Here is a 27,966-nt window from a genome sequence, read left to right on the forward strand (position 1 = left end):
CGACACTCCATGAGACTTGTAGGTGTAGCGATTGGGGTCACAAGAAAGGTGGCTTCTGATTAATCCATATATCTAATTTGACGGACTTTGTTGAATTAACTTTACGAGACTTGTAGGTGAAGCAATTGAGGTCGACAGAAAGGTGGCTTTTGGTTGATACTCCATTGAATAATTAATGAAGATGGCTATCGATGCAAAGGGCGGAGGTAATCCTCCTTTTCAAAAATAATATGTTCATCTCTTGAGCGGCGTCTGCAAGTCTGCTGAAAATTGAATCGATGCAGCTCGTGAAGAGCTTCTCTTTGGATATAGACTACTCCTTCATTGTTACCCCGATTAAAGAATACCAGTACTTCATTGTTACCCCGAAAGAAGTTACAGCAAATCTGTTTTCAGACTTCACCAGGTTATCGGAAAACGCAACTTTGGTGTCCCAAGGGATGCACAGCACTGTATGGAAACTCATAGGGTCAATAAACTATTACAGTACATTACAGGATGGTTAATAAATCCATACCACGAAACAAGAAACTTGATACTCCCTCCGATCCAAAATAAGTGTCGCAGTTTCGAACCGGGACTAGTTCAAAACTGCAACACTTATTATGGATCAGAGGTAGCAATACAATCCGTAGTGGTACTCAACAACAAAGATCGGCTGCTGTATGCATGCCCCCTAGCACAACAAACAAAAGAAATAGAAGAACATAGATAGATCCGTTTGTTAAAATGTACACACAGGTGGTCTAGAGCTACTGGGAATGTCAGGTATCATTTAGGGCATGATGATACATTTCACGTAGTCGAGGCGGGCATCAATTGCACGCCATATCAAGTTCGGAAACACCCTTAGCGGCCTGCGGGGTGCCTGTTCCAGGACAGGTAGTTGTGATCTCCCAGTTTCCTGCAAAAAGGCCATAATTTAGATCGTTAAGAAGGCTCTCATTCAGATAGGACAACAGAAGAAATACTGGTTAGTTACATTACAACAATTTACACTGACTGTGGTGGTTTGGTGTCAAGATTGTCCTGTAGTGCTTGTGATAGCTTGATCATGTCCGCACATGTATGACAAAGTATGAGCTGGTATGGATGCAGCACTCATGGTAGACTACCAGGGTAAACCAACTAATTCTATATACCTATACTTATATACTATATAGTGTACCAGTTTTGAATTGGACCTATAGATCAATGCTAACCATTGGTCTGCTAAATCTAACGGATGCGAGCAGTTCGATTTGCGGTGAGCAGTAAAACGTGGATGTCTCCATCCTATTCTAGAACCACTTAATTTCTGCATTTGTATAATGACATTTGTGATTTTTTTTAACCAAAACCACTCTGTAATTTAAGACGTGCAATGCACGTGTATGCATACTAGTAGTAGCATAAAAGGCCAAAGTAAATGGGAGCAGCTGGTTGTCCTTTGCCTGGTCGGCTGGCCCTACTGACATTGGCAAAAATATATATGCTTCTACCCAAAATCTCTTTCAACAAAAAGAACAAATCATGAACTATGCTCATACAAGGATACAACCCAATGCCATCCTAATCTTACCAAGACTAGGAGAGTCAAGATGAAATAGAGTACATCATCCATAGTCAGGAGGATGTCAGTATACATGGACGGATCACTCTGCCCCAACCAACCTTAAGTAACTGCCATACTATCTATGCCATGGCGACCAAAATAGTTGCCACGGGCCACAGCCCACAAGTGTGGCTAATTTAGGCAAAAAGGAGGCTAAGAAAGTGTGGCAAGTCACAGGTGCAAAAAGGAATCAAACACTTCACAGAAAAAGAGAGGTAAAACTGACAATTCTAGGGGTTGTTATGTTACATATCGAACCAAACACTCCCAAAATCCAGCAGATTAGCTGCAGGCATAGCATTACTGCTCCAAATGTAGCATTAGGTGGACAAGCATCTCAACAAAGCTAAATGCATGTCTCACGCATGGCTTACAAACACAAAAGGTACACATCAGCAGTGGCACATTTTCATTTAACTGTAATGGACCTGAGTTCAAAAGCTACTAACCTTGGCTTTATCAAGTATAGCAAGGTGAATGCAAATGCCAAGAAAATACTGAGTCCACCAACTATAAGGTACGCAAATCCAAGAAAATCATTCTTTCCTCCCAGCCAGGTTGCAGTGGAAAGGACCAACTTCTTCTTGCCACCGAAGCTATATGTATTGTAGTTGTTACTCAGCCTCACTATTATGGTATCATTCGCCTTGAGATCAACGTATATCCTCCCATATAACTTTCTGAATGTAGGAAGCGCTGCAGTCCGCATCCAAACAATAAGATCCTCCTGTTCGCTCAGCTGCCACATAGAAAGAGAACAGACATGAATAACTTTTACAGGTATTCAATACCCAGAGAAACTTCTTTTATCCAAGTCAAAGAACTCAAACGAACCATTGTTGCAAATTAAAATGTTGAGGCTATATATAGTAAGTGAACAATTGTAGCCTACATATATATGGAACACAGTACAGATTAAGAATTTGCATACCGGGATACTTGAGTTAAGCTTCTTTCCACCTATGAGCGCACCATTCTGGAAGTTGCTTGGGTAGACATTGTTGGCAAATTTGTGCTCCCTATCACTTTTCCAGGAGATGTCCTTCTTGTCTACTGTCAAGTTGTCTTTACCACGAGTGAAGCTATATGTGTCATTAAACAAACTCCAAGCAATCAGACCACAAGGAACAATTGGTTTTCCATCAGCCGTGAACCTCTCAGGGTCACATGAGGTTGTCGTATTTGACTTCTTGTAATCTCTTAGCTGTGCATCATTTCGGCTCTTCACATACCTGAAATTGGAAATTTTGTAGTACATGTTAAGCCCCCAACACATGCTATTCGTAGCAATATGGTAACCAAATTATCAGTTAATCTGCTATGTAGTATGCCTTTTTTATTTTGATTGTACAAAATCGATTTGCAGTTTGCAGAGAAACATGAAAATGGATAGCTGTGAAGTTGCTCCAGAAGTTATGGACTGAAAACATCAAATAAGACTATACCTCCTATGATTCTGATAGAAGTTATCAAGCTGGTAGTACACATAAATTGGCTGTTTCATCTCCTTTGTAACCTGCACGGTAGCAACCAGATCTCATTTTAGCTAAGAGACTGATAGAAGGTGCTTGCTTTTAGCTGGACACGCAACACAATTCTATTCACTTGAAATATTTATACTGTAAGATAATCGTTCAGTTATGTATTACCGTGAGAGTCCTTGTGCAGTCTTTGGGTATAGTCTCATTCTGGATGTACGCAAGCTTGTTATCAGTCATGTTAGGTGGGACACATGCATGATCATACCGATCAATGATCTCAACAACCTGCAGTCAGTCAGCATAAGTGAAGTCAGAAACTGCCAGTGTGTGTGTATGTGTTAACACAATGTGTAAAAGATACTCAGCGCCATACATCTTGTGCAGCTAGTAGCGAAACGACACCAACTGGGACAAAGACGACGCCGACAAGGAAAAACACCGAGACAACCTGCATAACACAAGACGAAACATCTGTGAGCTGCACCAGCACGCGCACTGTTGTATTCTACACCGTAATCTCTGGAGGCACCATGCTTACCCATTTTGGAGTAAGGATCGGCTTGCAGGCCGGCAGCTCTTGCTGCGTGAACTTGGAATCTGCGCATAATAACCCAGGAGTAAGAATTGGCTTGCATGCCAGAAACACAAGCAGCACCGCAAGGTTAGGAGTTACGCTAAGCAACCACTTCATCCACATATCTATACCAAACGTTCAAGATGTCTGTTGCTCATACACAAGCAAACAATGCGATCAGGTAACTAGACACTAGACTGTCTCTTTTTCCTTGATTAAACGAGCTATAATTGCTAGATTAAGCTCCGTTGCTTAGCATGAGCTAAGCTTATAGTGTAATTTAGTTGCTATCCAAACTTCGTGAACTTGGAACCTGAGCATAGGGATTCAGGAGTAAGAATTGTCCTGCATGCCAGAAACACAAGCCACACCACTAGAACAGGAGCTTCCATAAGTAACCACTCCATCCACACTTCGATCCCAAAGGTTTAGTGATATCCATAGCTCATACACTAGACCGAATGCCCTTTTCTGGATGAAACGAGCTATAATCACTAGGGTAAGCTCCGGTTCTCAGCAAGGAAAGTACAGACCCGAGCTACTAACCCACCGTGGTGCCAACAGTAAGAGAGAACACGACCACCTAGCAAGCAAGCATCCCCGAGCCCCCCGCGCTAACTAACCAAACCAAATCGGCGCCGCCAAGAGCACCAGCAGCACACCGCATCCATTCCGATTCCCGGGCAGCAAGGAGAGTCATATCAAGCAGGGGAAGAAAGGGGCGGCGGCCAGTCCAGGCCAGATCTCACTCACACTTGGGCATCCTGGTGTTGTTCCGCCTGGCGGCGTCCCCATCGGCCCCGGGTCCGCCGTTGCTCGTGCCGGCCGCGACAGCGTCCATCATCATCCCCCCGCCGCCGCCACGCCGCTCCGGAGCCCGATAAACCCCGGCCCGCCCCGGCGGCGCCGCAGGAAGAGGCGGCCTCCGCTGGGGATCCGGGGAGGGAGGGAGCTCGCGCCGATCTCGGGGCCGGGCTCGCCGCTGGCCCTCGGGGAGGGAGGGAGGGAGCTTGCTTGGGTGGGAAGGAAGGGAAAGCGCGGAGTGATTCTGACCCCTCGGGGACGGGGGAGGGGGGATGGAGGAGGGACGACGGCACGGCTGCGGTGGGTGCGGGGTGGGCCGGTGGGGTGTGTCCGTGTCGAGCCGGGGGAGACGACCCTGGGGGTCCCGCTGGTCAATGAGAGCTTGACTTCTCCGTCTCCGCTTTCACTGGCTGGTTTCTTCTAGAAACATCACTTTTGTTTCTGGTTTGTTTTGTTTTGGGGATTTCTTTTAAAAAAATTGAAGGTAGATTATGTTCTACTCCCTGGTGTCAACAACGCTCTTATATTATGGGACGGAGGGAGTACCTTATATAGTTTTGAGGATTTCTGATGAGCTATTTTTATTACTGATCGAGACGGCTTCTACGATGAACTAATGAAATAGGCAGACTGTTTTAATGCATTTTTGTCTTTCGCATTGCGTATGACTCGCAAGATTGCATGAATCGACAACCTCCGAGATAGACACGTTATCCGATCTAAATGGTGCTCGGTGAGGAACCGGGGAAAATTGGTCAGCCCGTGGAGTTCTTTCTTCTTCTTTTACCCAGAAATTAGTTGCTTGAATATGAAAGTATTTTGGCTGGCATATCTGCTCTTTGTTTAGTGCGAGAATTCGACTCTACTCATGTTATAGTCGCGGATGTACTTATTTATACTACCCTAAGGAGGAGGGATTAACTAATGGAGTGCATTTTGATGGCAATTCTAGGCAAGACCTATAATTACATGGTTTGTTTCTGGCAACCCAGAATTCTTTATCTTGGCGTAGATTGGTGTGTTAGGACGGATGATGCGAAAAAGCTTTTTTTTTGTTTGACCCGCGTCGACGGGTGCCAAACCATCTAGGATGAGTCAAACAAGCGGGAAGGGCCTCCTGGTAATATCCGATATACTAATGGTTCGCCATATTAGTATCTACTCCCTCTGTACCGAAATACATGTCGTTGGAGTAGCTGCAGCTACTCCAACGACATGTATTTCGGTACAGAGGGAGTAGATAGCACTTATATGTGATGTCAAATCATTTTTTTGAGGTTTGGCTGTGGTAGCAATCGAAATGGTTGTTTCAACCGGGATGGCCTTTTTCTAAAACTTAAGATGATTTATTCTCACAAAGAGGTACGCATTTCTCACATCGGTCCATTGGTTATGGGCTGGGCCGAGGACCCATCGAAGACTGATGAATGGGCCATGATGGCCCTGGTCCTCGGCGTAATCAAGATGAAGAACTCCTGGAGGCTTGGCGTACACTTCAAGCGTATTTGAAGGATTAGCGTGTTTATCCCTAAACTGTAACCGACCATGTGTAAACCCTAGGTACCCCCGGCGTCTATATAAGTCGTGGGGTTTAGTCTGTAGAGACACGCGTACACCTTCGCAACGTTTAGAGCTTACAACATCCTCATACGATCTTGAGGTAGATCAATCTGTACTTTGCACCCCATCACAATCAATATATAAGGGCATGACACAGGGGTTTACCTCATCAAGAGGGCCCGACCCTGGGTAAAACATCGTGTGGCGAAGGCAAGGCAGGGCGCGCGGGCGAGCTCCGGCCTTGGTGGCCGAAGTGCGGGGCGTAGGCAAACGACATAGATTGAGCGAGGGGAGGGGTAATGGGGAGAGGAGCTCACCGTGGAGCTCATGGCGGGTTCAGTGAAGGCCGGGAAGGCTTGACGGCGACACTATCGACGGTGGTGGCCAGCGGACAAAAACGAGGAAGACCGACGAGGGCGGCGCGATGCGGCGGCTTGGCGAAGTGCCCTTCAGTGGGGATGATTAGCACGACAATGCGGATCTTCTGGCCATCTTATGGCATGTGGAGGCTTCTGGCCACGGGATCGACGTGGACATGGCCACGACTGAGCTCGGGCAAGAGCACAATCGGTGATGGCGAGTGAGGGAGTGTGGGAAAGCAGGGCGGCGGGGGTGCAGGGGGTCGAGGGGGACTTATAGATGTCGGGGAGGCAGCGGATGGCCGGCACGTGGCCACGGCCGTGCGTGCGGCGTCCACCTCCCCTCTGGTGAACAAAGGTAGGGGACGACCGATGGGCTGAGCCGTATACTGTAGCAACAGGCCGAAATGCACAGTGTAGTTTTCCCCTTTTATTCTTTTCCTTATCTCCTAATTAATATAGCTCATGTTTTATAATTACTTGAGGTGAAAAATAGATTTTGTTGATCATGATATTTGACATATAAATACTATTTAATGTAGCAATGACATACACAAGCTTTTGCAATATTTGGAAATGCATAAATATTTGTTTATTCCAAATCTGCCTATTTAAATACTATTGGTCCACATTAATTGTTGCTAGAGTCAAATTACAATTCCCAGTGAGTTTAGTTCCACTTGGAAAATTGCTTAGGGATTTAATCAGATGATATGAACATTTTTAAATGACAATTTGGAAAATATTTTTGTTTTCTTATTTCTAAATTTGAATTTGATAGTTGAATTAATTCTTCATTTAAATTTAATAATGTTAATCATGATGACATGGCTTCATTAGGGTGAGTTCATTGTAACTTAATTATAGGAGCATACATTGTACTAGTGGTTAGTATTGTTCCAGTTCTTTCTACATCATTAAAGCATCACTGCTAATTATTGACGTTTTCTACTACACGTAGACATCATATTTTGAATTTTTCTTATAACTGTAGAATTCAACCTTCGTACCAAAATCTCCAAGGCCAGTCCTTTGACTACAAATATAGTCAAATCATACATAACCCTTGACTCCCGACATTCTTCAAACGACTCATTTGGGAGATTAGCTATAAGTCAACAAGTTCATATGACTATTTAGTAATTCAATATCCGTGTGTTCCCACTGCATCCTTTATCTTACTTTTTAATCAACTTAAATAGTTAAAGCACATTTCTACGACACCTTTCAGAAGGTTTCACTTGCAGGATGACGATATTTACAAAATTCCAAAAAAAGGCAGCGCGGTGCACATAGCTCCCGCTTGCGCAGGGTCCAGGGAAGGGTCCGACCAATTCCAAGGAGCATTCAAAATTATATTCATGATAAAATGAAAATTGAGCATAGTATTGAGGTATGTTTTTCTATATACACAGTATTGGAACACAGTATTTAGCAGTGCTTCATCTTGTAATGTATGTTCCTTTTCTTCTTCTTTTAACAATAGGCCAAACTGAAACCTTCAAGTATTGTCTCAAAATTTCTCCAAGAATGATTGAAGATTCAATCCTAACTATGAGAACATATGTAGATGACATCTTGCAAGTACTTTGCCGCAATCCCAAAAGGATATTAATTTCTTCTCCATTATCCTCCATATTTAAGAATTTCTTCTTAGAAATACCAATACAGGCAATTGTCGATCCGCCAATACTTCAAACTCTCTTTTAAGAACTCATAAGGCATCTGGTGATCAAATTCACCGAAAGTGAGGACGACATTTATTCTTTCAACGAGCAACTGAAACATTGTACCAGCTTCTAGGTCCTAAAAGGATAGAACTACCAGGTGCAAGCATCACTCCAAATCACAATGATCAGGAGTACAAGTATATTGGAGACATTGGTATCACAAAAGGTACAAGTTACTCTGTTTGTCATCATTTTACTAGCTCTCCTTTTTTTACTAGTTCAACTAACTTTGTTCATCAGTTACAAAAAGAATTGTATGACCAGTTGTTCTCAAAAGGACAAAGCACCTTCTCAAAACTACAACAGAAATTCTCGTAGAACAACTTCGACTTCGAAACTCCTATTGTATCTCCTTATTGTATTTGACACCTACTTATGTTAAATTGTGTATGGGTCAATTTTTAAAAAAAGATTGGTGACCTGCTTACATGTATAAAAGTTGGTATCACTACTAGTTATCTTTTATTAATCCAGTTCATTTCTAAGAGCTACTTATTTATGCAACCATTTTTTAGGCACACACCGTGAGTTACAATGGAATTCAAGATCTCAAATTGAGAGAAAATCATCTGACTGTTCCTCCAACTAGTAGCAGAATCTTGAGTAACAGAAGCAGCTCAAGTGAAAAAATCCGTTCTAAATAGGTGATAAGTGGGGGCTATCCTTAAACAAATGTCTATTTGGTTCTAAAACGAACCCTCATGCAGTAGTAACATTTTGTGGAGAAGCTTCGTTTCATATTTTTGAAGAATTAGCTCTAGATCCAGTTGCCAATTCTAGCTACAGTTTTGGTAGTATGGTACATCTATCTCCAGATCCAAGTGCACTACTGTAACACGCCAAATATTTAACCCAAGATTTTACAAAATAATAATAAAATTTTGATAGAAATAAAATTTTCTTGTATAATAGTAATATGCTCAAACTGGTCCGGAATTGGAAAGTGGATGTCGTGATAAAAAGAATTTAATGGCCAAGACGGGTTTTTGCACAAAAATGATCTATAGGCATCACAGGATCTCACATAATTTTTTTGCATTTCTAGATTTTTTTTGACATAGTTTTAGTGCAACAGGAGCAATTTAGGGTTTTCAAAATGCCATTAAAGAATTATTTTCGGGAAATTTTATGATGAAAATATTTCCTACTGAATTTCACAAGTAATGAAGGAATATTATCAATACCAATAATTTTTTCAAAAAGTTTTGTGTATAGAGGAGAGGAATTTGGAAAACGGGAAACAAAAATGACTGGAATTTATTAAAAGACCTACAACCCTATTTTCTTTTGCTCAAACAATTCTGAAAATTTTCCATCTTGCAGTCCTTCCAAAGAAACCCTGAAGTCCTGAAGATCAGCTCCATTTGCATCTTGCAAGTTCACCAAATAATTCCCTGGAGTTTTGGGTCAGAACTGAATTCGATGAAAACTTGTACTAGAAACTTTGTTATTCTGCCTAAACAACCCTGCTGTCATCACTATCATGTAAGGAGACATCATTCTGCCTGGTTTCATGACCAAAAAAATTCCCTAGGCCACTGTTTCATTTCGTCAAGCACCTCATGTGCATGGCAGAAACCTGCGAGCTCATGAACTTGCAATCGACACCTGGTCATTTGGCCAAACAAACATGTCCGTCATCTCTACCAGAGCAAGAGTAGCCATCCTTCCAAAACTCGTAACCAGTAGAGCTTCCTAGATCCCCTAGCATTTCGTCGAACGCCCCGTGTGCGTGCCCAGAGCGCGCGTGTTGCACGCCAGGACCAGGACACCGCCCGCACCCGCACGTCCCCGGCATCGCCTCGCCTGGCTCCCTCGCGTGCCTGGGCCACCACCCGCACCGGCTGCAGCCTTCTCCGCTCCGGAGCCCGTCCCCGTCCCCCGGCGCCGAGCAGCACCGTCCGCCGCCCAAGTGAACTCTGGGACGGCACCGCCCAGGCCACCTGGAGCCCCTCCGAGCCAACCAGCGCGTCACGCAATTAACTGCCAACCGCCTGAGCTCATCCGCAGCCCACCGACAGCAGCCGGTTGCGGCTCCACACATGGGCTTACGTGCCGCCACGCCAATGGACCACTTGGACAACAGAGGCGATTATAAAATACGAGAAGCTCCCTAGGCCACGACTCCGCGCCACCAAGAACACCAACCATAGAAATCCCCAAAGCAATTTCCAAGTACGTAGATTTCATGGCGGGAGCGCTCGAGCCTTTTACCGGAGATGCTCCGCCGCCCCAGAGGCCGGCCTCTCACCCCTTCTTCTTGCCCCCGCCTTTCCCCGCCGGAGCCCGCATGGCGCCGACCCATACTCAGCATGTCCAGGCGCGCCCGCGTCTTCTTCGCCCGCAGGCCGGGCTGGCTCCTCGTGCCCAGCCAATGAAGACCGCAGCAGCCGCGCCTGCGTCGGTGAAGCTGTACCGCGGCGTGCGGCAGCGGCACGGGTGCAAGTGGGTGGCGGAGATCCGGCTGCCGCGCAACCGGACCAGGCTCTGGCTCGGAACCTTCGACACCGCCGAGGAGGCTGCTCATGCTTACGACCAGGCCGCCTGCCGCCTCCACGGGGACGCCGCGCGTCTCAACTTCCCGGACAAGGCCGCCTCGTCGCGGCCCCCCCTCAACGCTGCCGTTGATGCCAAGCTCCAGGTCATCTCCCGCACCATCGCCGCGTCCAAGAATCATACTCCAAGGCCACGCCAATAAACTGCCCCGCCCTTCGGGAACTCTGGTGGCTCGGCTACGTACGTTGACACGTTGTCGGCTTCCGCTTCCGCGTCTCCTATCCACTGGCGGCGATGGAACAGCTCAACTTGGGGGGACGAGTCGGAGAGTTTCATGCTCAACATGTACCCGTCCTAGGAGATCGACCGGGACTCGCTCACTGCTCAAAATGTTACAGAGGGAGTAACATATTGTACTGTCATTTTAACTTTCAAAAGTAAGACGCGTTAGAGCATCTACAACGGGACCCCTCAAACTCGTCTCAAATGTCCGGGGCAGGCCGCCCGATCATAAAATTTAGACCTGGACGGACCCCTTAAACGGCACTCAAACGGCCGGGCTGACCAGCACCCCCCATATCCAACCCAAAGATGCGGCAGATATGGGGCGCCCGGGCACGCACGTCAGACCCGGCCCACGCTGGCCCAACCGACCCCACATAAAATCCTTTCCATCTGTTCGTCGGACCAAACCCTACCCACTTCACTCTCCTCCGCCACCCAAACTCGTCTTCGGCTCCTTTCGGTCCTCTCCGGCATGGCGGGCAGCGGATCTGAGTCTTTCACCTCCAGATCCGTCGACCCCGAACTCATACCGCGTGGCCCCGAGGAGGAGATGGTCGTCCGGCTTGCGCTCCGCCGCGCTCGGGAGGAGGCCCGTGGACGGTTGCGCTCGGACTCCATCCGTCGGGAATCCGTTGCTTCCGCTCAAATGGGGCATGGATCCGGCGCTAGGCCGGCAATAGCTGCCTCGCTGGAGGCCGTGCGGTCCATCTGGCGTCCGAACGGGCTGGCAGACGCGAATCCCTCCGGTGGCGCGCTGAGCATCGGGGCGCACCATGGGCCTCGTCTGACAAGGTCATGGCAGGGCGTGCCCGCCGTGCAAGGCACCGGGAGCAGGAGGCGGTGGCAGCCCTCGTGACGGCGGATGTCAGCGAGGCGGAGTCGCATTCGCCGGCGCCCCGTATGACGCATCAGTCCGAGCGCCGCAACCATATTGTGGTGGACGTCGGCGGCTCGTCCTCGGATGGATCCATCATCGATCTGACGTCCACCGGCACCGTTCGGATTCCGGTCTCCGGCGAGGAAGAGTAGGGCATGAAAGACGGCATGGCCTTGAGTCCCGTGAGCCAGTTCGTGTCCTACGCTCTACCCTACCTTGCCGGCGACCGATCCAACACTCTGCCCGCCGGACATGACCAGGGCGGAGCCAGGCGAGCGGAAACGGACGAGCTCCGGTCAAAGATCACTAAGTTGAGGTATTCGGATGTGAAATGCGTTTTCAAGGGGTGACCGGTCACTGTCCGCGGATGCGCCCGGACGCGTCCGTAAACGTTTGAGGGGTCAGATTTGTCAAGTCCAACTGTAGATGCTCTTAGTAAGCATGTGGATAGTCCAAACCCTTCCATGAAGCATGACCCAAAAAGAAAAGAATGCTCACAGCGCAAGAAGAACAAAATCAAACTGACAACGCATAATAATAAATAATACTCCCTCTGTTTTTTACTCCGCGTATAAAGTTTGGTCAAAGTCAAACTACACAATGTTTGACCAAATTTATATCAAAAAATATGAACATCTACAATACTAAAACTATATAGTATGAATATACATTTCATGGTTCATCTGATAATATTGATTTCATATTGTGAGTGTTGATATTTTTTAATATAAATTTAGTCAAATTTTACAAAGCTTGACTTTGACCAAACTTTATATGCATACTAAAAAGAAATGGAGGGAGTATAATCTAGTAAGCTGAGCAGGTTGGGGGCCAAACCTGGCTTGGCTGTCTCTGAAACTCAGTTTGAAAGGATGGAGTGGGCAATGGCAATGGGGAAAGAAAGCACACTCCATGTGAGATGAGATGTGGGTGATATCTCCGCAGCTGTTGTACAAGCCTCAAGAAAGACGCAGAGGAGGGTCCTGCAGAATAACTCTGATTTTCTTAGTACCTCTGACTCTCTGAGTACGAGTAAACTGCCTATCTAGTAACTTAGCAAGTACTGACAAGTGCAAAATAAAATAATGTGCTAGTAATATATATACGTGCTATTAATACACAACTACGGAAAGTTCTCTTATGTTTTGAGCAGAGACAGGGCAATGATTAACTGGTCTACTTGTGAGATTTGACAGAATCAAATCTCACAATTAGGGTAAAACACATGGATTCATTTCATCCTACTCCTACATGATGTGGGGTTGTTATATCTAAGCATAAACACGCCGTAATTAGCACACACTCTGAACTGAAGCTTGCAAAACCAAACTCTTTTCTTTCGTCAAGCCTGACAAAAAAAATGCATTTGCATGATGTGTGTGAGAGTGTGAACGTTGGAGAAGCAAGGATCAGTGCAGGGCAGCAGCCGCAGAAGAAGCAGCTGAACCTCAAGACAGACAGGTCTTACTCAGATGAAATAAACCGAGTTCTAAGTGTATAAAGGGTGATGATTCATTCGAGAGACATAGGAGTAGCATCTAACATAACATATTGTACTGCCAACTGAAGTCTCACGAGTAATACACCTGTAGGCTGAATGCAAAATCTCACAAGTGGAGTAGTTGTGAACTGAATCTTGCAAAGTCCAAACAAACCCTTGCTTGAACTTGAAGCCTGACAGAAAGAATAAACTCACACTGGTAAACACATGAATTTAATCTAGGACAGCGTCCCCATATATATTAACGGTTGGTTAACGCCACACACATGGATAGTGTGCCAAGAAATCAAACCGATTCAGAAGAAATTAACACTTCTATAACTGCTCTAGGTCGAAGAAGGGCTGGGGAGCGGAAAGGGGAAGATTGGACGCGAAGAGAAACTTTATAATATCATGCGGAATAACTCTGTTTTTTAGCACGTCTGAAGAGGAACTTGCCTATCTAGTAACTTAGTATGTACTGACAATGTACAACATCATACGTATAATGTAGCAGTATAGAGGTGCTATTAATGCACAACTAAGGAAAGGTCTCTTGTGTTTTCCTTTTTGATAAGAGACAAGGCCATGATTAATTGAATTGGTGGGATTTGACTGAATAAAACCTCTACATGTGTAAGTACTCCCTCCGTCCCAAAATTCTTGTCAAGAAATTTGGGACAGAGGGAGTAGTAAGTAAAACACAAGAAATTTGGGACAGAGGGAGTAGTAAGTAAAACACACTCAGTCAAGGCCATGTCTCTGTAGTTTTTTTTTAATTTTTTAGAAAAGGCGGACGACCCCCGGCCTCAGCATCTGGAAAGAAGAAACCAAGTTCTAATAAGTGTATAATAAAGAGGGATCATTCATTCCAGAGACATACTAGTAGCTGTATCAACACAAGGGGCTGTCGTGATACATGTTGTACTGTGAATTGAACTCTCACAAGTAAGACAGCTTATTAGTAAGTTGAATGCCCCCCAAATCTCACGAGTGCTTGTGAAGTGAATCTTGAAGCCTGGCAAAAATCAAGAATTGCTCCCAGGAAATCTTGAAGCTTGACAAAGTCATCACATAGCGTACAGTACAGTACAGGGTGCCAATAAACAAAGTGAATCAGAAGAAATTAACACCTCTATAGCTCTAGGTCGAAGAAGAAGTGCTTGATTACCGATTGGGGTCATAGAGAAGCCTGACAAAGTCATTACATAGAGGGAAGAGGTCCTCTGCCGTCACCGTCAGCCGCCCGGCGGCTTCCTCCAGCGGCGACGGAGGGGAGGATGGGGATGGAGGTGCCCGGTGGCGTGCGGGGTGGATTTCACTTCCAACCTTTGCAACAACTAAGGATGCATACAACCATTAAGCATCAGTATCAGGATTTTTATCTTGGTTAATAATCAAGCCCGGTCCTCGAGTACCCGGAAAGGCTGGTCGTCAAGAATAAATAGGGAACTAGGGGCTGATCTTACTTGTGAGTGATGAGTGTCTAACGGTGAAATTAGGAGTTGATGTTGTTCGGCCACTGTACATTTGTGCCTGAGAGTATATATAATGTGGTTGATTGATCGCAGCGAATATGGAAATATGGCTTAATTGCTAGTGTTCTGGTTCAAACGGTTTATGTACTCCAAAGTGTATGAGGAAAGAAACTACATTAAGCCTACTGCCAAAGATTACGCATGCAAGTGGTCGTGCCGGAGTGGTTATCGGGCATGACTAGAAATCATGTGGGCTTTGCCCGCGCAGGTTCGAATCCTGCCGACCACGCCTTTTTTTTCCCTCTTGTTTCCCTATGCTTGTTTCTTTTTTTTTGAACACTTCCCTATGCTTGTTTCTAACCAGACGAATGGTCTCCACCAATTGTTATCTTGGAGGATGTTGTTTTGTTCTAGAAGCGTACCAAACAGAATCACCATTTCTAGATTCTGTTTTTTTATTTAAGTTATGAAACGGGATCGACAGCCGCCGAACGTTTATATTATTTTCACATTTTAAGTCATGCACTTTTAGTACAAATTGTGAACATTAAAAATAAATGTAAACATTAAAAATAATTGTAAACATTTTCTTACAATCCTTGAACATTTTTAAAAATTCATGAATATTTTTTAAGTTTTAAAAACATCCTTTGAACATTTCTTAATTTTGCAAACTTTATTTCAAATTTGTGAATATTTTTGAAATCCAAGATTTAAAAAAAACATTGAACATATTTTTATACTCATGGTTTTTAGTTTGTAATATTTTAAAAATCAGTGAGCATCTTTTGATTTAACGAACTTTAAAAGAAAAGATAGCCGGCCAATGGTACACACCTATGTTTGGTGGTCCCCTCTTTCACTTCCTTGCTTTTTATAAGATAGCAGTGGAGCTAAGTGAAAAAAATATACTAAGCGAGCGAGTGGACCAGGGAGCCGAGTTGAGCTAGCGGGAATTTCGTGGGGCGGCTCATGTGAATGTTATACAGGAATTTCATGGTTTCAGCGTTGAATAGGAGCTTCCAAGGGGCTTGCGAACCTTCCCCTAGGTCGCGAACCTAGGGTTCTCTAGTCCTCCGGCGGCGCGACCGCCGTGAGTTCCTTCGAGACCCGATCGACACTCCGTCGATTGGCTTCCTTTTTGCTCGAGCACCTACCCGCTCCTCCTCTCTATCGTTTTCGCCCCCCAAGTCAATCTGGTCTACCAGGGAGACCTTGAGCGATCATGGCGGAGGGGCAGGGGAGCGGATCGGGCACCCAGGAACAGGAAGACGATATCAGCAGGCTGCTTGAGAGATTGAACCTAGAGGAAGATGAAGCAGATGACCTAGTCTGGGAAGATGAAATTGATGCGGACGAGATTAAACCGAAGTGGCTTGCCCTAGGGCGGGTTCTGACGATGAAATTTTTTAGCCAGAGTGCCCTGATCGCGGAGATGAAGGCGGCGTGGAATCCTGCCCAACCGGTGGTTTGGAGAAGGATCAAAGTAAACCTCTTTTCTATTCAATTCAGCTGTCTGGCGGACTGGAATAAGGCCATGCATCAGGGGCCTTGGGATTTTCACGGTATGGCTTTGCTCATGGCCGAGTATGATGGATTTACAAAACCAGAGAGAATAAAGTTAGACAGGTTGGAAACTTGATGCCAGATTCACAGGTTGCCGGATGGAGTTCTGAAGAGTAAGAGTGCTTTACATAATCTAGCTAGCAGAGTTGGCTTGGTGGAGGAAGTTCAGGTTACATTACCGAATGGTTTCATTGGTGAATTCATCAGGGCAAGAGTGAGATTGGATGTAAACAAAAAGTTGACTAGGGCAGTTGGAATCACAAAGGCAGGTTCGAATCCTGCCGACCACGCCCTTTTTTTCCTTTCGTTTTCCTCTTGTTTCCCTATGCTTGTTTCTTTTTTTTGAACACTTCCCTATGCTTGTTTCTAACCAGACGAATGGTCTCCACCAATTGTTATCTTGGAGGATGTTGTTTTGTTCTAGAAGCGTACCAAACAGAATCACCATTTCTAGATTCTGTTTTTTTATTTAAGTTATGAAACGGGATCGACAGCCGCCGAACGTTTATTTTATTTTCACATTTTAAGTCATGCACTTTTACTACAAATTGTGAACATTAAAAATAAATGTAAACATTAAAAATAATTGTAAACATTTTCTTACAATCCTTGAACATTTTTAAAAATTCATGAATATTTTTTAAGTTTTAAAAACATCCTTTGAACATTTCTTAATTTTGCAAACTTTATTTCAAATTTGTGAATATTTTTGAAATCCAAGATTTAAAAAAAACATTGAACATATTTTTATACTCATGGTTTTTAGTTTGTAATATTTTAAAAATCAGTGAGCATCTTTTGATTTAACGAACTTTAAAAGAAAAGATAGCCGGCCAATGGTACACACCTATGTTTGGTGGTCCCCTTTTCACTTCCTTGCTTTTTATAAGATAGCAGTGGAGCTAAGTGAAAAAAATATACTAAGCGAGCGAGTGGACCAGGGAGCCGAGTTGAGCTAGCGGGAATTTCGTGGGGCGGCTCATGTGAATGTTATATAGAAATTTCATGGTTTCAGCGTTGAATAGGAGCTTCCAAGGGGCTTGCGAACCTTCCCCTAGGTCGCGAACCTAGGGTTCTCTAGTCCTCCGGCGGCGCGACCGCCGTGAGTTCCTTCGAGACCCGATCGGCACTCCGTCGATTGGCTTCCTTTTTGCTCGAGCACCTACCCGCTCCTCCTCTCTATCGTTTTCGCCCCCCAAGTCAATCTGGTCTACCAGGGAGACCTTGAGCGATCATGGCGGAGGGGCAGGGGAGCGGATCGGGCACCCAGGAACAGGAAGACGATATCAGCAGGCTGCTTGAGAGATTGAACCTAGAGGAAGATGAAGCAGATGACCTAGTCTAGGAAGATGAAATTGATGCGGACGAGATTAAACCGAAGTGGCTTGCCCTAGGGCGGGTTCTGACGATGAAAAGTTTTAGCCAGAGTGCCCTGATCGCGGAGATGAAGGCGGCGTGGAATCCTGCCCAACCGGTGGTTTGGAGAAGGATCAAAGCAAACCTCTTTTCTATTCAATTCAGCTGTCTGGCGGACTGGAATAAGGCCATGCATCAGGGGCCTTGGGATTTTCACGGTATGGCTTTGCTCATGGCCGAGTATGATGGATTTACAAAACCAGAGAGAATAAAGTTAGACAGGTTGGAAACTTGGTGCCAGATTCACAGGTTGCCGGATGGAGTTCTGAAGAGTAAGAGTGCTTTACATAATCTAGCTAGCAGAGTTGGCTTGGTGGAGGAAGTTCAGGTTACATTACCGAATGATTTCATTGGCGAATTCATCAGGGCAAGAGTGAGATTGGATGTAAACAAAAAGTTGACTAGGGCAGTTGGAATCACAAAGGCAGGTTCGAATCCTGCCGACCACGCCCTTTTTTTCCTTTCGTTTTCCTCTTGTTTCCCTATGCTTGTTTCTTTTTTTTGAACACTTCCCTATGCTTGTTTCTAACCAGACGAATGGTCTCCACCAATTGTTATCTTGGAGGATGTTGTTTTGTTCTAGAAGCGTACCAAACAGAATCACCATTTCTAGATTCTGTTTTTTTTATTTAAGTTATGAAACGGGATCGACAGCCGCCGAACGTTTATTTTATTTTCACATTTTAAGTCATGCACTTTTACTACAAATTGTGAACATTAAAAATAAATGTAAACATTAAAAATAATTGTAAACATTTTCTTACAATCCTTGAACATTTTTAAAAATTCATGAATATTTTTTAAGTTTTAAAAACATCCTTTGAACATTTCTTAATTTTGCAAACTTTATTTCAAATTTGTGAATATTTTTGAAATCCAAGATTTAAAAAAAACATTGAACATATTTTTATACTCATGGTTTTTAGTTTGTAATATTTTAAAAATCAGTGAGCATCTTTTGATTTAACGAACTTTAAAAGAAAAGATAGCCGGCCAATGGTACAGACCTATGTTTGGTGGTCCCCTCTTTCACTTCCTTGCTTTTTATAAGATAGCAGTGGAGCTAAGTGAAAAAAATATACTAAGCGAGCGAGTGGACCAGGGAGCCGAGTTGAGCTAGCGGGAATTTCGTGGGGCGGCTCATGTGAATGTTATACAGGAATTTCATGGTTTCAGCGTTGAATAGGAGCTTCCAAGGGGCTTGCGAACCTTCCCCTAGGTCGCGAACCTAGGGTTCTCTAGTCCTCCGGCGGCGCGACCGCCGTGAGTTCCTTCGAGACCCGATCGACACTCCGTCGATTGGCTTCCTTTTTGCTCGAGCACCTACCCGCTCCTCCTCTCTATCGTTTTCGCCCCCCAAGTCAATCTGGTCTACCAGGGAGACCTTGAGCGATCATGGCGGAGGGGCAGGGGAGCGGATCGGGCACCCAGGAACAGGAAGACGATATCAGCAGGCTGCTTGAGAGATTGAACCTAGAGGAAGATGAAGCAGATGACCTAGTCTGGGAAGATGAAATTGATGCGGACGAGATTAAACCGAAGTGGCTTGCCCTAGGGCGGGTTCTGACGATGAAAAGTTTTAGCCAGAGTGCCCTGATCGCGGAGATGAAGGCGGCGTGGAATCCTTCCCAACCGGTGGTTTGGAGAAGGATCAAAGCAAACCTCTTTTCTATTCAATTCAGCTGTCTGGCAGACTGGAATAAGGCCATGCATCAGGGGCCTTGGGATTTTCACGGTATGGCTTTGCTCATGGCCGAGTATGATGGATTTACAAAACCAGAGAGAATAAAGTTAGACAGGTTGGAAACTTGGTGCCAGATTCACAGGTTGCCGGATGGAGTTCTGAAGAGTAAGAGTGCTTTACATAATCTAGCTAGCAGAGTTGGCTTGGTGGAGGAAGTTCAGGTTACATTACCGAATGGTTTCATTGGTGAATTCATCAGGGCAAGAGTGAGATTGGATGTAAACAAAAAGTTGACTAGGGCAGTTGGAATCACAAAGGGAGGTGAGACAGAGAAGTACCTAGTGAAGTTTGAGAAACTTTCAACGTTTTGCCACGCTTGTGGTTTTATGGGCCACTGGCATGAAGAATGTGGTTCTGGGGAACATGATCAATCTAAATTTGAATGGGGGAGCTTCCTGTTGGCAGCAAGAAGAGGAAGAGGTGGTGGCCGAGGTGGTCGAGGCCCTGCGAATAGACAGAAAGAGGGAGAAGAAAATCAAGGTGGGCGGGGCCGAGGATCTGGACATGGGTTTGGAAGAGGCCGGGGCACAAACAGCCAATTCAACCCACCTGATCCAAGTAATGGAGGTAACTATGACAGGCCATGGAGATATAATTATAATCACATGGAAGGAGCGGAAGAAGGAGGGAGGATAGGTGATGAGATTGTTCAAGCATCGACTCAGGATGTAAGAGTTAATGTGGAGTCTGATAACGTCCTGGGAACGAGACTAACAGCAGATAGCAATTCTGTAGCCTTATCTGGAGGTAAAACAAATATGGTTTCAGACCTAAAATCTGCTATAATTCCCTTTGCTGGGAGTAGTTCAGAGAAGGCCCCGGAGATGGCCACCATTGCACCAAAAATAAATCTATTTGGGGGAGATGCACAAGACGAAGAGAGGGAGATGGAGCCATCAAACACACCTCAGAAAAACTCGAACATGAAAAAGTTTAAGGACAAGGATGGGCTAGCGGTGGACAGTAATAAACACCAAGAAAATACATCGGCGACGTCCCGCGAGGACGATTGCCGGACGCAATGAAACTACTATCTTGGAACTGCCGGGGGCTTGGGAACGAACCGGCAGTTCGAGCTTTGTTGGACGTCCAGCGAAGCACATGTCCCGACGTGATGTTTCTATCGGAGACTCACATGGATAGTTTTCCAGCTGAATGCTTGAGGAGACGTTTAAAGATGGATCAGAAAATGGTGTGTACTAGCAATGGGAGAAGTGGAGGTCTGATTCTGCTGTGGCGTAATGGAATAACGGTCCAAAGACTTGGACTAGACCCAATGTTCATAGATGTTCAGATCACGTGTGATAATAATACGTGGCGATTTATTGGTATGTATGAAGAATTCCGCTGGGCAAACAAACACTTGACATGGGGTCGAATGCGAGATCTATATCAGAGCAATAATAATCTTCCATGGTTGATGATGGGAGACCTCAATGAGATCCTTTTCTTGCATGAGAAGGAGGGGGGTAACCCATGGCCCCCACAATATATGATAGCTTTTCAACAGGCAATCGATGACTGCAGGTTACATGATATGGGGTATATTGGAGATATTTTTACATGGAGAAGAGGGAGAATTAGAGAAAGACTGGATAGAGGCCTAATCAACAATGAATGGGCTAGCCTGTTCCCTAATGCTGGTGTAGAGCATTGTAACTTCAATCATTCAGACCATCGACCCTTGTTGCTGAACATAGAATTTTATGTTAACCAAGGAGTTGCAAATGGTGGTCCTAAGAGGTTTGAAGCGTGATGGTTGAGAGAAGCGCAGTTCCCGGACTTGGTAACAAAAACATGGGAAAGTTTGAAGAACGACCCAGCGTCACCGGGGGTGTTCGAGAAGCTTACAAAAATGCATTCGGTCTTTCATGATTGGGACCGGCGTGTTCTGAAAAAACCAAAGAAAAGGTTAAGAAAAGCCCAACGTGAGTTAGAGAGGGTCATTTCAGGGCCTATGACTGATGAAAATGAGACGAAGAGGAAGGAGCTTGCAGAATTGGTGGAGTATTTACTGGAGTTGGAGGAAATTCATAGTATGCAAAGATCACGAGTGGATTGGCTTAAGTTTGGTGACAGAAACACAACTTTTTTTCAAGCGTTTGCAGCAGCGAGGCGTAAAAAGAATTTTATTAAAAAATTGAAAGATGCCAGTGGCGATATAATAGAGAATGTGGATGAGTTGAATTCTCATATCCAGAGCTACTTTGAGGGGCTGTTCACCTCAGAGGTATTTGACACGGACCAGGCGTTGTTGCAAAAGGTACAGCCTAAGGTAACAACTCAGATGAATGACATGTTGATGGCCCCGTTTACTTCTGATGATGTTCGTAAAGCGGTGTATAGTATTGGGGATTTGAAGGCACCGGGTCCTGACGGACTACATGCGATATTTTTTAAAAAGTATTGGCACATTATTGGGGAGGATATTACTGCTGCTGTACTACATGCTATCAACTCAAAACATATTCCACAAGAGTGGAACGATACATCTATAGTATTGATCCCTAAGGTGGATTCCCCAGATGTGATCACTCAATACCGTCCAATCAGCCTTTGCAATGGTCTGTACAAGATAATATCTAAGATGCTTTCTAGTCGTTTGAAAAGTATTCTGCCAGATATAATATCTCCAACCCAAAGTGCATTTGTTCCTGGTAGAATGATAACTGACAATATTCTAGTGGCTTATGAGTGCATTCATAAAATTAAGAACACTAGGAATACTCAGGCTGGTCTGTGTGCAGTCAAATTGGACATGCATAAAGCTTATGACAGAGTTGAGTGGGTTTTCCTGAGGAACATGATGAAAAGGCTGGGTTTTGCTGATCGGTGGATAGATCTTATAATGGAATGTGTGAGCTCAGTAAGATACAGGGTTCGTTTTAATTCACAAGAAACATAGATGTTTATTCCGTGGAGGGGAATTCGGCAAGGTGACCCTTTATCACCTTACCTCTTTCTAATTTGTGCTGAGGGTATTTCTAGCATTTTGCAGTATGAAGAAGAAGTTAGTGGCATTGATGGGATAAGAGTGTGCAGGAATGCACCGTCAGTTTCACACCTTTTATTTGCTGACGATTCTCTAATTCTCATGCGGGCAGATATGTTAAATGCAACTTCCTTACGGCAAGTGTTGGAGACTTATTGTGCAAATTCGGGACAGTTGGTAAGTGTTGGGAAATCAAGCATTTTCTTTAGTCCAAATACTCTGTTGCAAACAAAAGATGAAATATGCCAGGAGCTAAATATTACAAACCAGGCTCTCACAGATAAATATCTTGGTCTACCTGCTATGGTAGGTGCAGATCGGATTGATTGTTTTGAACACTTTTGTGAGAAGATTAAGAAACTCTTGAAAGGGTGGATGGAGAAGCAACTCTCTACAGGGGTAAGGAAATTTTATTAAAAGCAGTAGCTCAATCCATCCCTGTGTTTGCCATGTCAGTTTTTTGCCTACCAAAAGGAGTTTGCAAATATATCATGGATGTCATTGCTCAATATTGGTGGGGAGATGATGAGGAAAATAAAAAAATGCATTGGTTCTCTTGGTGGAAACTTTGTATACCAAAGTGTGATGGGGGTTTGGGTTTTTGTGACCTACACTCTTTCAACTTGGCGCTCCTTGCAAAACAGTGTTGGAGATTGATTATAAATTCGGAGTCTTTTTGTGCTCGAATTTTGAAGGCGAAATATTACCCCGATGCAGATTTGCTGCATGCTGGGCCAAAAACTGGGTCTTCATTCACATGGCAGAGCCTGGTAGCAGGTCTAACTACTTTTAAAAGAGGGTATATTTGGCGAATCGGATCGGGTGAGAATGTAAGCATATGGAATGATCCATGGATTCCCTTCAGCCCGGACAGGAGAGTTATAACTCCTCGGGGACAGATCCTAATCTCACGAGTGGTAGAGCTAATTGATCCAGTTACATTGCAGTGGGATGAACAATTGATACGGGATATTTTTTATCCTGTGGACACTACTAGAATTCTGCAAATACCGCTCAATTTCTAAGCTTTTGAGGACTTTATTGCATGGCATCTAACAAAGCATGGGAGATTTACGGTTAAGAGTGCATACCATGAACAATGGTCGCATAAGTATAGAGGTCAATATCTCCCAAGCTCATCGTCTAGTAGTACCATGCAAGCTGCGATCTGGAAGAAGCTATGGGAGCTTCAAGTGCCACGGAAAATTCAAATCTTCTGTTGGCGGGCATTGAGAGGAATTGTTCCAGTTAAATCCATTCTCGCTAATAGACATACCTGTTGATGGTGCATGCCCAGTGTGTCATCAGGGGGCGGAAGATCTGCGTCACATGCTGTTCCAATGCGATTTAGCAAAGAGCCTATGGGCCGGGCTGGGTCTATCAGAGCATATTGACTTCGCTTTACAAGTAGACAGATCGGGGTCGGTGATCCTGGAGTTTCTGCTGTTGGAGTCAGACCAACCTCTGATAATGATGTCAAATGTGAAGAAAACGGAGGTGATAGCGACCGGATGCTGGTACCTCTGGTGGCTGCGTCGACGACACACTCATCATGACTCTATTCCTCCTATCTTCAGGTGGCACATGTCTATTCTCGCAATAGTGAAAAAATGTACAAACTCTGTGATGCAGAAAGCGACTTTAATGGAGCATAAGTGGAAGAGACCAGAGCCAAGGTTCATAAAACTTAATGTTGATGCTTCATTCCATGCGGATGAGGGAGCAGGCTCTGTTGCAGGTGTGCTACGAGATGATAGAGGGAATTTCATTGCAGGGTTTTGTAAATATATATCACTGGCAGCAGATGTTGTGACTATTGAAGCAATGGCATTGCGGGATGGATTAATTCTGGCGAACTCCTTGGGTTTCAACAGAGTAGAAGCGGAGTCGGACTCGTTGAACGTCATCAACTGTTGTCGAGGACAAGATCAATGGTGGGATGCAGCTGCAGCGATCTTCGCCGAGTGCATAGACTTATCAACGTCAATAGAAAAGGTCATCTTCTCTCATTGTTTTCGCGAAGCAAATTCAGTTGCGCATGAGCTAGCAAAGTTTAGTTTTTGTAATAAATGTGATGACAATTGGACTAACGAACCTCCTGAGTTCTTAGTTAGGCCAATTGGTGAACGATGTAACTACCGTTTAAGTTCAATAAAGCTAGCCATGATGGCCTCCCCCCCCCCCCCCCTCCCCCCCCAAAAAAAGGGGCTTGCACAATGACCACTGACTAACACTGACTCCAAAATTTGCAAGGACACCACAACCAGGCACCAATCAAACCCACTCCCCTCTTAGAACAAATACAGTCTCTATCAGCTCCCAACATGATATAGGAATGGAAAAAAACACAATCATAACATAATTAATACACAAAGCGCAACGCAGATAAAACCGAAATGAAACAATCGACCGCAATAACCTGTAAGAGAAACAGTGCTTTTGACAGTCAGGTCTCCACTGCGCGGACTGTATGCAATAAGTCTTGATTTTTGATTATATTTATACCCTCTCACCGAAAAGTAACACAGCTGCACCACAGCACCAGTACCGTCTGTTATAAGGTCAAACAGATGTCTCTCTTTTCCCATAAATGCCCGCCATGTTAACTGTGGAAAGAAAAAAAGAAAAACAAATTCTTTCTTCTGTTGGTGTCAGGCTGGGTGGTGTGTCGTCTTCTTCCTCTTCTTCTTTCTACCGAGCAGGAGATTGTGTAATGTCACCCAGCATCTCGAGTGCAGGGCAAGGGTTGTCGATCGGTACCTATCAGAGGAAATGGTCCAGCATTATAGGGATTTTAGCCACCATGGACATTCGACAGGCAGCATATATAGCAGTACACCTGCCTGACCCCATAAGGTGCTTAGGTATTTGATGAAAGCGCAAGCGCAAGTGTTGTGATGGATTACCATGTGCCCGGATCCGAGTATCCAGTAGAATTTCAGGTTCTTGTACGACTTGACGAAGGCCTGGGTGCCGGCCGCCTCACCGCCCTTGCAGTAGACCGGCTTCCTGGGCGCGTCCGTGAACTTCTTCAGGCCTTTCCACCTGACGACAACATGTACACATGCATCAACGGATAAGCTCACTTGTCCTTACAAACACACATACACAGAAGTGTATTCTGCACAGGTGAGTTGCAGCAATTACTTGAGCTTCTGGACCCAGTCCAGTGTTCCCTTGGTTGCGCAGATGAGATCGAGCTGCAAGAACCAACGTTGATTAGTTGGATCTCATTACAAATGCGTGTGAGCTTGAGCTTGGGTCTTTCACCCATACCTGTCCGCTGTAGATGGTCACCTCCACGCCAAGTTTCAGGAGCTCGTCAACCTGCATACATCCATCATCACTCACATCAGGTTAATGAATTGAACCATTAGCTAGGAGAATATAAACAATGAATGAATCAATCAATGAATTACCTCGTGGATTCTAGGATTCATGAAGTTGCCTCTGAGGGCCTCGAACACGTCGCCCGACTGCTCTCCCCAGGTGAAGTTTCGGGGGACGATGCCGAGCTTGGCCTTGACCTCGGTGTTCATGAGGCCGCCGAGGCCGCCTTCCCTCGTCGCCTTGGAGCTCAGGTAGCCCGCGTACCCCACCTTTCTCACGGCCGCCGCGTCCGCCGCCGAGTTGTCCTTGAGGATGTTGTAGAAGTTCTGCCACGCCCACACGATCAAGCCCCACGATGTATCAAAACTTAGAACCCAAAGCTCAGGTAGCTCGTGTACCCCACCTTCCTCGGGGACGGAGGAAGAAGAGAGACAGAGATCAGGAAAGGAATATGAACTGTGCGTACGACGTTGTTGCTGTGCTGGTGGACGGCCGACTCGAGCTTCGCCCACGACGTCTCGGCCGCCGCGTACTGCTTCGCCTTGAGCTGCGCCTTGATCTGCTGCGCCAGGCTGCGTAAGTACGTGTCACTCAGTTAACTGCTTTTTTGGGTACGTGGTAACATACTCTTCGTCGTTAGTTAAGTAGAGATCAAAAGTGAAGGCATTGAAGATAGATAATCGTGAAGAAATGGAAGGGTTTAACCTATCGCATTGCTGCAGTCCGTTCTCGTCGATACGGGACAATTGGTACAGCAACGGCCCCCACGACAACTGCATCCAGTAAACCGATCCACAAGAATCCAGTAAATATATAGGAGTAATTCTGTTAATTAGTTACTCGATCGATTTTTGCAAGCACAGCTATCTCTCATCACTTAGACTTACCACGGAGTCCTCGGGTGAAATCCAGCTATCACCGAGGGCCACACCTGCATGGTTCGTGGTAGTACGTACAACAATTAATATTCACCAAAAATCAGTTAATGGATTACCATTAGATTAGATGCATGATGGGCTAGCTCGTTAATCATCAATTAATGGATTTGCTAAAGATATTGGCTGTACCTCCAAGCTTGGCGTGGAGGCGTCCTTGGCGGATGGCCTTGAGCGCGGCGAGGGCGGTGGTGACGGCGAACTTGCCGCCGTAGGACTCGGCCACGATGTAGAGTGGGCTCCCCTGCAGCCGCGTCTTGTGACGGTAGAGCTCGATGAGCAGCGCCGTCAGGTCGCCCGCCGCCTCGGCGTCCGTGCGCGCCATCAGCCTCTGGTTGCCGCCCTCCACGAAGCTGAACCCCGTGCCCACGGGGTTGTCCTGCACGGCCCACCTCAGCATCAGAATTCAGAGATCAACCGGCCATCGCCATTGCCCGGCCGCACGCGAGGAGGAAGAAGAAGAAGAAGAGAGTACTTACTACGAAGAGGAGGTCGGCCTTGCTGAGCCAGGTGGTGGCGCGGGGCTTGAGGTCTGCGTCCAGTGGCCCGATCTCCATGAAGTTGCCGTAGCCCGTCCCCGACCCGCCCTGCAATGCATGCCATGCCAGATTGAATTACTAGCATGGAAGATACTCCATGGATTGCTTGATTAATTGGTACTCACCGGGCCGCCCTGCAGCCACAGCACGGTCGGCCATGGCGCCGTGCCGTTGTCCACGCGGTGGGGGCTGCGGTACAGCCACCAGAACATGTGCGCCTCTGCAGTTCAGTTGTTAACCACGCGGGCACCATGAGCAACCATGACCAGTGCAGTGCTGATTCAATTGGGAAGGAATTTTCTTACTTGGTCGGACTTCCACGTATCCCCACTCCTCCGACCCATCGGCGGTGCCGCCAGCGGCGGCGCTGGAGGGCAGGACGAGGAGGAGGATGACGAGAGCGGCGTAGGACGGCAGGAGCACCCTCGCCGCCGCCATTGTGGTTGTGACTGTCGCTGTGAGCTGTGTGGTGTGACAAGGACTCGTCTTGGACCGCAGGACGCACGCAGGAGGCCGTGTGATGCTGGATATATACTGTGGGGTGGGACCCAGGTTTGACTTTCAAAAAATCCTATGCGCACTACTCCCTCCGTTCCGAATTACTTGTCGCAGGTATGGATGTATTTAGATGTATTTTAGTTCTAGATACATCCATTTCTTCGACGAATAATTTGGAACGAAAGGAGTACATTTTTGAAATTGAAGGAGTATAGGGCTGTATCTTTA

At 45.6% G+C, this 27,966-nt stretch overlaps 3 protein-coding genes and 1 non-coding gene across 4 annotated transcripts; 2 read left to right on the forward strand and 2 right to left on the reverse strand.

The window, feature by feature from the left end:
• Positions 1-451: 451 nt before the first annotated feature.
• Positions 452-4,764, reverse strand: LOC125519802 (ALA-interacting subunit 3). The gene is made up of 8 exons (XM_048684570.2): positions 4,403-4,764; positions 3,614-3,672; positions 3,449-3,523; positions 3,244-3,360; positions 3,040-3,110; positions 2,526-2,826; positions 2,044-2,333; positions 452-904 (listed from the first exon to the last, which is right to left on the reverse strand). Exons 1-8 carry the CDS (start codon positions 4,494-4,496, stop codon positions 850-852), a joined length of 1,062 nt encoding a protein of 353 aa, XP_048540527.1. The 5' UTR covers positions 4,497-4,764; the 3' UTR covers positions 452-849.
• A 5,445-nt stretch (positions 4,765-10,209) lies between these two features.
• Positions 10,210-11,060, forward strand: LOC125525060 (ethylene-responsive transcription factor RAP2-13). Its single transcript, XM_048690070.2, has one exon. The coding sequence runs from the start codon at positions 10,291-10,293 to the stop codon at positions 10,798-10,800; it is 510 nt and encodes a 169-aa protein (XP_048546027.1). The 5' UTR covers positions 10,210-10,290; the 3' UTR covers positions 10,801-11,060.
• Positions 11,061-14,925: 3,865 nt separating this feature from the next.
• Positions 14,926-15,007, forward strand: TRNAS-AGA (transfer RNA serine (anticodon AGA)). Its single transcript has one exon. It is a non-coding gene; the product is annotated as a tRNA-Ser (tRNA).
• A 9,900-nt stretch (positions 15,008-24,907) lies between these two features.
• On the reverse strand, positions 24,908-27,727 carry LOC125522952 (serine carboxypeptidase-like 51). The gene is made up of 12 exons (XM_048687992.2): positions 27,546-27,727; positions 27,366-27,460; positions 27,181-27,288; positions 26,834-27,080; positions 26,654-26,697; positions 26,472-26,539; positions 26,233-26,338; positions 25,856-26,092; positions 25,713-25,763; positions 25,584-25,636; positions 25,343-25,481; positions 24,908-25,196 (listed from the first exon to the last, which is right to left on the reverse strand). The coding sequence occupies exons 1-12, from the start codon at positions 27,676-27,678 to the stop codon at positions 25,128-25,130; spliced, it is 1,350 nt and encodes a 449-aa protein (XP_048543949.1). The 5' UTR covers positions 27,679-27,727; the 3' UTR covers positions 24,908-25,127.
• Positions 27,728-27,966: the final 239 nt, after the last annotated feature.

Source organism: Triticum urartu, chromosome 7A, assembly GCF_056163025.1.
Source record: "Triticum urartu cultivar PI428250 chromosome 7A, HENAU_Tu73, whole genome shotgun sequence".
Lineage (NCBI taxonomy): Eukaryota > Viridiplantae > Streptophyta > Magnoliopsida > Poales > Poaceae > Triticum > Triticum urartu.